We start from the raw sequence: 9,957 nt of genomic DNA, 5'->3' as shown, positions 1-9,957 counted from the left end.
TGTTGATTTTATTACTTCCGTCTGCACTCTTTATATCCCTGATTCCACTATATCTCTGCATTCTTTTAATCCCTACATTCCTTACATCGCTTAATCCCTTATATCCCTACATTCCTTACATCTCTTCATCCCTTACATCTCTGCATCCCTTACATCTCTGCTTCCTTTACATCCCTGCATTCCTCACACCTCTACATCCCTTACATCTCTGCATTTCTCACATCCTTGCCTTCTTTATATCCCAACATCCCATACATCCCTGTATCCTTCACATCCTTGTATCACTTATATTCCTGCATTCCATACATCCCAGTATCTCCCTGTATAAGGCCTGCGATTTTATACAAATTTAGTTCCTTTTTTCGCCACCAGATGGCGCTGATTCGACATTGAAATTTTAGTTCACATTTTTGCCGCCAGAGGGCCAGAAATGGAGCAAGATTTAGTTCCTTTTTCCGAAACCAGATGGCGCTGATCGGACGTTGAAATTTTAGTTCACATTTTTGCCGCCAGAGGGCCAGAAATTGAACCAGGTTTAGTTCCTTTTTCGGAAACCAGATGGCGCTGATCGGACATTGAAATTTTAGTTCACATTTTTGCCGCCAGAGGGCCAAAAATGGTGCATGGTTTAGTTCCCTTTTCCGAAACCAGATGGCGCTGAACGGACGTCGACATTTTAGTTCACATTTTTGCCGCTAGGGGGCGCGGTTTTGCGAAATTTTTGCGAAATTTTCAATGTAGGGATCAAAGGAACGTAGGGATGCAAATAATGTAGGGATGAAAAGAATGAAGGGATGTAAGGGATGAAGAGATGTGAGGAATGTAGGGACGAAAAGAATGCAGGGATGAAGAGGGGTAAGGAATGTAGGGATGAAAAGAATGCAGGGATGTAAGGGATGAAGCGATGTAAGGAATGTAGGGATGAAAAGAATGTAGGGATGTAAGGGATGAAGCGATGTAAGGAATGTAGGGATGAAAAGAATGTGGGGATGTAAGGGATGAAGCGATGTAAGGAATGTTGGGATGGAAAGAATGTAGGGATGTAAGGGATGAAGAGATGTAAGGAATGTAGGAGAGAAAAGAATGCAGGGATGTAAGGGATGAAGCGATGTAAGGAATGTAGGGATGAAAAGAATGTAGGGATGTAAGGGATGAAGAGATGTAAAGAATGTAGGGATGAAAAGAGTGTTGGGATGAAAAGAATGCAGGGATGTAAATGAATTCCGTCGGGGTCCGGGGCTGGGGCCCCGGTCTCCACTGCACGCGGTCCGAGGAGTGCCGGCATCGGGTGTGGCCCCCGATGTCGGCGAAGTTTGACACATGGCGGTGGGTCAAAGGGACCCTCCCTACCGCCCTAGTGCAGGCCACCGTGGTGGTTTTAGTGGGTAAAAATCCCACACTACCTCCGGCCCCTCCCCAGGGGGGCTGGAGGTGTCTTTCTGAAGATTTCCACCACGTTAAAAAAAAAAAAAAAAAAAAAAGTATTTAAGGTTTGCAGGAATATAAGGAATGCAGGGATGTAAGGGATACTGGGATGGCCTTGGCCTATAATGAGGGATAAAATTATATAAATAACTGGAAAAAATAAAATAAATGGAGTCCTCGGCTGATACCCAGAATATATAATCATAAATGTTATCCGCTTTGATAAGCTTATTTAATAAGCAAAAAAAAATAAATGAAGTAAATTAAATAAACTCTGGAAAAAACTTATACTGGTTGTGCCCTCTTCATACGGTCCTGATATTATACGGGTCGTCTGGGACCCCGAAGCACCAATGACTCTCTTTGCATACCGACATTATGGTATCTGGGGTTTCGGAGACCCCAAAGCACCAATGACTCTCTTTACATACCGACATTGTGGTATCTGGGGTTTCGGAGACCCCAAAGCACCAATGACTCTCTTTACATACCGACATTGTGGTATCTGGGGTTTCGGAGACCCCAAAGCACCAATGACTCTCTTTACATACCAACATTATGGTATAAGGGGTTTCAGAGACCCCAAAACACAAAGGATACTCTACATACCGAGATTATAGCATACGGGGTGTCCGAGACCCCAAAGCACCAATGACTCTCTTTGCATACCGACATAATAGTATCAGGGGTTTCAGAGACCCCAAAACACAAATGATACTCTACATACCGAGATTATAGCATCCGGGGTGTCGGAGACCCCAAAGCACCAATGACTCTCTTTACATACCGACATTATGGTATCTGGGGTTTCAGGGACCCCGAAGCAAGTAGCGAAATATAAGACCTAAAAACGAACAAATCGTGGAACTTACTTGTTCGGGGTAGTGATGGGTTTGAGCGGATCTAGCGAAATATAAGAACGGAAAACGAACAAATCCACAAACTCACTTGTTCGGAATAGTGATGGGTTTGAGCGGATCTAGCGAAATATAAGAACGAAAAACGAACAAATCGTGAAACTCACTTGTTCGGGGTAGTGATGGGTACATAAAGACTATGGGTACAAAGAACTAATTTGTCACAAACTTTACAAATAGACTCACAATCACTCACAAACGATTTACAAACCAAATACACTAAAAAAAATTAAAAATAATCATATTTTATTATTCCTTCCGGCTAGGTTCATGTAGGTCTCTTTGATAACGACATTAGGCATCCGGGGTGTAAGGGACCCCGGAGCATCGATGGCACTCTTTGTATACCGATATTATAGCATCCGGGGTGTCAGGGACCCCGCCGTCACTCTTTGTATACCGACATTATGGCATGCGGGGTGTCAGGGACCCCAAAGCACCGGTGGCGCTGTTTGAATATCGACATTATATCATCCGGGGTGTCTGGGACCCCGGTGGCACTTTTCGCATACCGACATTATGGCATCCGGGGTGTCAGGGACCCCGGCGACATTCTTTGTATACCGATATTATGACACGCGGGGTGTCAGGGACCCCGGAGCACCGGTGACCCCTCGAAAACAAAAGCATGTCCAGTCTGTAGTCACTGGGGAGTGGGCAGGTAATTAAGTTTGTTAGTGGCTTTTTTTTATTGCAAATCTGATTAAACAAGTTTCGTTACAGGTAATCGTTCGGAATGAAATGGCAGAGCAACTGTATTGTGTGTATTAAGTAATAGCTTTATGTTCAAAAATGAACATTTCCTCTATTAAAACATCATTCTATTGATACATATCAGTCAACAATATCGTACAGTAGTCAAAATATTTTTTAATTACTTTAAAAAATGAAGGGTATTTTAATCTTCGATCATTTAAATGATGTACTTTTTACGAAATGTAATAAGAAATTTGCGAATCACATACAAAAACTAGCTAAAATTCAAGGACTTATTTCGGAAAACAAGGTATTTATGTTTCTGTCAAATGTTTATAGAATTATAATTACACAGAAATTGTAATTTTATGACATTATGTTAGAAAAATCAAATTACATACTTACCATGAGTGACATGATGCCAATAAACACTAGAGAAATTTATAAATGAAATATACAATAATATATAATTATCTATATTCTGTTTAGGATGCAAGTGATGGAAACTCAAAGCTCAATCCAAACATTATAATGCAATTATTCTCACCTATTGTTACATCCCAACATGTAATGGCTTCTCAGTTTGGAAATTCTTATACTTCAATGAAGTGTCATGATGGCATAAACATGGTATTTGATGAATTTATGGGATATAGTTTTATTTATATATCCATGGAAGAAGTTGAATTAATGAAAAGAACACTAGGTGTATGTGTAGCTATTGTAAGGCATGTTTGTGGACCAGATGTTGCAATGTAAGTTAAATTACAAATATAATTACGAAAATTATTTTTCTGTACAATTATAACGAAACTATTTGATTTTAGATTGAAGGTAAATAGACAGAAAGTCTGTTTAGTTTCTTCTTTATTAGATGCATGGGTACATTTAAGAAATTGCGAGCAAAGTATGCTTACAGAAGCCATAGAACAACTAACAATAAACACTGATCTAGGTGTAGCAATATTAAAAGTATTACATGATGCTTCTGATAAATTAAAGGCACAATCTGAGTTTTCAAATGTACATATTTTAATATTGGTGGAACAAAAGTTTCTTTGTTTATACTCCAGTAAAAATGCTCGTGATTTGTATGCTGCCGATATATTGCTAATGATGCTCATGTGTTGGGTAGTTAATCAGAAAAGAAAAGGAAATACACAGATGGAGAGAAATGATAATGATGACTGCACTGATATACTTTTACCTGACAACAGTTCAACCAAGGATGAACAAGTACCTTTTGGAGCAAAACTTGCAAATCCTACATCAGAAGACATTACAGACTTATTCAGTATGCTTTTTACTATTATGGGATATTTATTTTAATTGATATTGTGCACTAATATGTTACTTTATTTTTAGGGGGATCAAGAGACTCTTCCATCAATGAAGGTCTATATTCCTTAATGGATGATGATTTATACAGCCATTTAATTCTTCTTGGATCTGAACATGATTCCACTGCCAATGCAGTTCACATTTTTGAATTAGCAGATGGCATTAATCTTGTCATGATAATAGAAATGACCAATCTTGCCACATCATCTGGATTATACGATAGTTTTCATTATTTAAATGTCATAAATGGTTTGCAACTTCAAAGGGATCTCGACGAATTGAGACCAGCATTTGAGAATTTTGATTTAGCGATGAAAAAAGCTTTAGATGGAATTAAGAAAAACAGAGCTAATATCAGTAACGATGTCGACATGTGTCAGAGAAGACTGCAATCGAAATGGGAATTCGTTCGAAAAAAATATATGGATCTTTTAAAATCCAGAGACCCAGAGTCTATTCTTCAAATTGAATCCAATACGTCTGGATTCACGGATAATTTAAAAGAATTATATCGATTAACATGTTTTGATAAGAGCTTTTTGAAACAAGGCGTTGACGTCCTCACAACAGTAGGAAAGCTCGTCCGTCAAAAGTTAAACGATTTCAGCGATTTCCTTAAAGTGAAAGCATTGAAGAATTTTACTCTTGGATCATATCCTTTCATAATTACGTAGCATTATAGTTTCATACTTTTGTTATATTCTTTATTTTGTATGGTGAGTTACGTATGAAAATATAACTCCTTAATGCCATATAATCTACGAGAACTTCCCTAACTATCAACAAATATCTAGAAGAATTTCCGGGCCTTGTGCACTTTATTTACATAGATAGAACTACCCACAGATTGACTGCTCCAACTTTAGACTTCACAAATCCTGAAACTCTTGCACTTACAACAAAGAAGGTAATTTATAAAAAATTGAATAAATTATACACGAGTACCATAATCTAATTAAGAATTATTATTATTACAGATATGGAACATGGTTAAACAAAGTAGAATGCATTTAGAAGAAGGACATTTATCAGTCATGTGGAAAGATACAACGTTCAATTATGCTTACTTTCTATGGTTCGAGGATAGTTCTGTAAGTAAATAGTTTTAAAGCAACAATAATACATCTATACACTATCACTATCGTAGATGTTTTGTAGGGATCACCATTAAAATGTAAGGTTTATTTAAATCACATAATGAAAAACTTTCCAGTACCAGGTATATTTTGCGGTGATTATTATAGGTTCGTATTGTTAACATATAATATTTGGTTTTTTCTGTTGCAAGTGTTAACGTACTTTGGTTATTTTTGTAGAAAATTAGCCGAGATATGTTTTCCCAAATTGTCGGCGAATAAAATCAGGATATACGAGCTTTATTGTGTTCATCTTGGATTGGCAACATCATCGTGTATTTTGGAACATTCAAGAAGACTTGCGGCCACGATATGGGAGGTCACAGGAGTTCCAAATGACCCTGCTGACATACTTTAAGAACATTCCTTTTAAGTATTTATGTACAGATAAAAATCGAAGTTCTGTGCTAATCGAAATATTTAACATTAGTTATAAAAAAAAAAAAAAAAATGATGAGATTTTTAATTATTTACAAATACTTAATACATGTATTAACGTGATATTTATAAAAAATCATAATGCAAAACGTTTATATTTATTTTATACGTTAAATACTTAAAACTGTAATGGCACAATTTAACAAAATTTACATCAAAGAATAACATATTCTGTATATTTCTCTCCGAGCTTAAAGGGAACATAGTTAACTTAGAAATATAGAGCACTGTAAATATTTAAGAGCATTTTACATACGCATTAAAAACTATTCAGTACTTCAGTCTGTAATGCCTCTCCACTTTATAATGCACAATATTCGATACTATGAACACGGCACGATAGCATTTTTTCCTCGACATCTTCGCAATATTTAAAAACAAAAACAGACCAGTCTAACATATATCAGACACGGTCAGTTTATTTATATTTTAAAATATATGTATTTGTATGTATAAATATTTACAATGCGTACAACTCTAGTGTAAGCGCTCTTAAACCTTCATCATCTTCTTTTTTTTTGCACGAATGCGCTACATTTTTAAGTATACTGTTATGAAGCTTTTAAAGTAAATTAAAGATAACCGGAATTCTCTTTTATTTAATGATTATCCGATGAATCTGATTTGCGTGTATTATTTACTTGTTTTTTCTTTGCAATTTCATTATAAGCTGGTCGAAAAGGAACATTTTGTACACAATTCGCTTCAGACGATTCTTGTCGTGCCACTTGACTGTGCGAAGTCCTTTCATTATTGCTTTGTGTAGGAACCGGACCTCTAGTCCTTCTAGCTTTCTTTGGTTCTGCAACTTCATGAAACGGTATGTTTCTACCACGTCCAACACCAATCATACTCGTTTCATTTTTGCAGATCGATTCTTTTACGATTTCTGACTGTATATTGAAGCGCCTGGGTTTATTTGACATAGTTTCTGTGACATTGACTTTCATTTCTGAATTGGAATTTACAAAGGATGGTTTTTGATTAGGACTTTCTACTGCCTGTATATTTGTCTTTGCTTTCTCTTGATTTATACTTTTCTCAGTATATATTACTGCATTTTTTGGTTTGTTAATAGTATTTGCCTGACTCTGGTAAAAGAGAAAAATAACATGTAAGTAATTTATAAAGAACATATTAGTGTAAACAACATATTGTACTTACAGCTGCAGTAGAATGGTTTTTAAATGTTGGACTATCATCACAGACTTCATCTGAAAGTTGTTTTCTTAATGGAGAGGATTGCTCTGACTTTTTCCCTTCTTCGGTGGTACGAAGAATAGCTGTCTTAATCTCAGGAGCCACACTGTTTGAATTACCATTCACTTTTGACCTTTTATGAAATTTGAATTCTTTAACTTGTCTTTCTAACTCTGCCACTTCAAGATCAGATTTGCATAATTCTGGTATTAGTTGATTCAAATACTTTTCAGCTGCTTCTTGTATAGTAATAGCAGATTCCAAATCAGATGTCCTTGTCAAATTTAAACTAAGAACACAATTCCAACTAAATACCAAGGATAACAAATTAAAAGTAACTATAAACCATATACCCATGTGTTAAAACTTACTTTAAAGGCTCTATAAGGTTGGTAAATACATCTGGTAAATCAGATGACCTTTTAGTAGGAGGAGGTTTATAATCTGAACCTTCCTGAAGAAATGAATTATTTTCTAGATTATTTATCCTTAAAGGAACTGGTTCAAATATCCTATGAAAAGAAAATTATTTTAAATTGTACAAGAAATGTATAGATAAACAAGTACAATTTAAATACTTACTCTCTTGTACGTCTTAAAAATACATGTTTAAATTTATGTGTGCCCCTTTCATCACTTGTTGTAGAGTTTAATAAACAAGTAACAAAGAACCTTTCTTTGGCACAATTGCCATTAGAAAAGTGTGTTGCAAATTCTTTATGTAATATTCTGTCTCTCATAGTTGGTGTCAATCCTGTATTTCGCCTAAAGCGAAACCAACCAATTACTTGTTTACTTTTATCACGTAAGAAATCCTTTAAATTTTCTTTATTAATTCTACCAATAGAATCATGTAAAAGATCTGGCAATGGGCAAGTTACAACAGTTTCAATATCTAAAAATGTAAAAATATTATTGCAGAACTGAAACTTTCCTGTTACCAGGAGAAATTACAATTGTGTATATTTACTATTCTGTATCTTCACTGTTTCTATCTGATTGTCCGCATCTGTATATGTTTTCACTACAAATTCAAGAGTTTCTCCCAATAAGAATCCCATCTGGAACATGAGAATTAATGTTTTAATGTTTACCAATTCTTTGTTTATTAGGTTAGGTTTTTTTAGAGGTTAAGACGGCATACTTCTTATCTCAAGCAAATTGTAGCGCTAAAATAAAAAGCATTATAACGAATAACTAAAAATAGAGGAACTGTTCTTTACCTGATCTCCACAGTTACGAACATTTTCGTAAAACAATAAGGAAAGAGCGGCGCCCGAAATTGTAATGATAAAATCAGCATCCGCCATGTTGACAATTTACTGTTATTCACTTCGTAATTTCCTTTCTACTTTCTGATTGTTATGTCAAATGTTAACGGTTTACCTGTGCATTAACGATAATATTTTACATTGTTCGTTTATTTTGATATTTATTAAACGTTTGTAACTATGTCTAACTTTTGCGATTGTTAATTTAAACGTTGGATTAAAATAATTTCGTGATATATTTTTCTTTGTTTCCACTTTACTATTAACTCCTTAAAATAACTTGCAATTATCACAAAGAGTCCTGTCGCTTTATTTAAATACTAATATTAAAAAAATACGATGCTAGAATTAAAATTAAGAGAATATGTTTCGATCGGAATGAAGAATCAATTAAATTGATCGCAATAAAACATCCGCGAAACGGGTAAAAACTGTAAAGCTTAAATTATACGCGTTTCACTTGTCTTCTTGTTGCCACCGAGTTCTTTTGTGAAGAAATTAGAAAGCATTTGACCTTTTTTATCAATTACAATTTTTTAATTCTTATGTAACACATTGTAGATTAAAAAATTAATGCGTGTACATAACTGCATCATGCAGATGCTATTTGTACGTAACCGGAAACAGCAGAAAATGATATCTCTAACAGGAAACGAGAAAATCAGTATTTCAATGTAAAAAATGTTCAATACGTATCCTATTAATAATTTGTCTCAATTGTTTAACAACATATTTACATGTTACCAATTGTATACATATATAAATAATTGATATTAATTTCCTACAAACATATTTTTGCGCAAAGAGTTAGTATGATAATGTGTCCATAAAAATCTCAATATTGATTCAACTTTTTATTACCAAGATATTTTGTCAGAAGTAAACAAAATATCAACATACTGTTATTAATATTTTAACAATTATACAGGATACCAAAAGATAATATTTGTCAGAAGTGGGATTCGAACCCACGCCCACAGAGTGGACTGCGACCTGAACGCAGCGCCTTAGACCGCTCGGCCATCCTGACATTGCTTGCTAATCAATTTTTTATTAAGAAACCGTACAGTCCAATATTATTACAAACAATTCGCCTGTGACGGTATTTTCAAGTCAATAAATAAATTACATGCACCTTTTTCGTTTTTATAGAACCATCAAGATTACATTTAAATAGCAACAGCGTTACACAAAGGACATCAAATTTTTGGCGCATGTTTAATGAGTAATGCAATAAGGACAATGCCATAGGGAAAATCCTATATCCTATATCTCGTTTGCATTATTATAAAATAAAACTTGATTGTTCATTTTAATTATAATAGAAAGTACTATCTTAAAAATAAATCAAGTATCTTATATTTCTCCCATTTTGTCATTTTACTATTAATTAGTATTTATCATAATTAAAACACAAATACTTCAAATATCCTTTGATATACCAATACTATTAGCGTTAAAAGTGTCAATGATGCGTACGGGTTAAAACTTTGGTATCTGATATTTTTACCCCATCTCATATTCGTGCCATCT

At 34.7% G+C, this 9,957-nt stretch overlaps 2 protein-coding genes and 1 non-coding gene across 6 annotated transcripts; 1 reads left to right on the top strand and 2 right to left on the bottom strand.

The window, feature by feature from the left end:
• Positions 1-2,905: 2,905 nt before the first annotated feature.
• On the top strand, positions 2,906-7,624 carry HPS1 (Hermansky-Pudlak syndrome 1 protein). Of its 3 annotated transcripts, none has more exons than XM_034323028.2 (8): positions 2,906-3,003; positions 3,066-3,348; positions 3,528-3,793; positions 3,866-4,332; positions 4,404-5,031; positions 5,142-5,286; positions 5,357-5,470; positions 5,538-7,624. In XM_034323028.2, the coding sequence occupies exons 2-8, from the start codon at positions 3,229-3,231 to the stop codon at positions 5,871-5,873; spliced, it is 2,076 nt and encodes a 691-aa protein (XP_034178919.1). In that variant the 5' UTR covers positions 2,906-3,003; positions 3,066-3,228; the 3' UTR covers positions 5,874-7,624. The 3 variants fall into 3 exon arrangements, with proteins under 3 accessions (XP_034178919.1, XP_034178921.1, XP_034178922.1); XM_034323031.2 differs by lacking the exon at positions 2,906-3,003 and having other exon boundaries at positions 3,015-3,348; positions 5,538-5,623; positions 5,696-7,624; XM_034323030.2 differs by lacking the exon at positions 2,906-3,003 and having other exon boundaries at positions 3,013-3,348; positions 5,148-5,286.
• LOC117603673 (BRISC complex subunit FAM175B) lies at positions 6,490-9,050 on the bottom strand. 2 transcript variants are annotated; one of them, XM_076690792.1, is made up of 6 exons: positions 8,377-9,050; positions 8,124-8,214; positions 7,736-8,048; positions 7,525-7,665; positions 7,118-7,460; positions 6,490-7,044 (listed from the first exon to the last, which is right to left on the bottom strand). In XM_076690792.1, the coding sequence occupies exons 1-6, from the start codon at positions 8,461-8,463 to the stop codon at positions 6,553-6,555; spliced, it is 1,467 nt and encodes a 488-aa protein (XP_076546907.1). In that variant the 5' UTR covers positions 8,464-9,050; the 3' UTR covers positions 6,490-6,552. The 2 variants fall into 2 exon arrangements, with proteins under 2 accessions (XP_076546907.1, XP_034178929.2); XM_034323038.2 differs by having other exon boundaries at positions 7,118-7,442; positions 8,377-9,049.
• Positions 9,051-9,371: 321 nt separating this feature from the next.
• On the bottom strand, positions 9,372-9,454 carry TRNAL-CAG (transfer RNA leucine (anticodon CAG)). Its single transcript has one exon. It is a non-coding gene; the product is annotated as a tRNA-Leu (tRNA).
• Between the last annotated feature and the right edge of the window lie 503 nt (positions 9,455-9,957).

The sequence above is a fragment of the Osmia lignaria genome, chromosome 11, assembly GCF_051020975.1.
Source record: "Osmia lignaria lignaria isolate PbOS001 chromosome 11, iyOsmLign1, whole genome shotgun sequence".
In the NCBI taxonomy this organism is placed as follows: Eukaryota; Metazoa; Arthropoda; class Insecta; order Hymenoptera; family Megachilidae; genus Osmia; species Osmia lignaria.
The sequence above is the reverse complement of the archived record's forward strand: the minus strand, read 5'-3'. Positions and strand labels throughout refer to the sequence as shown.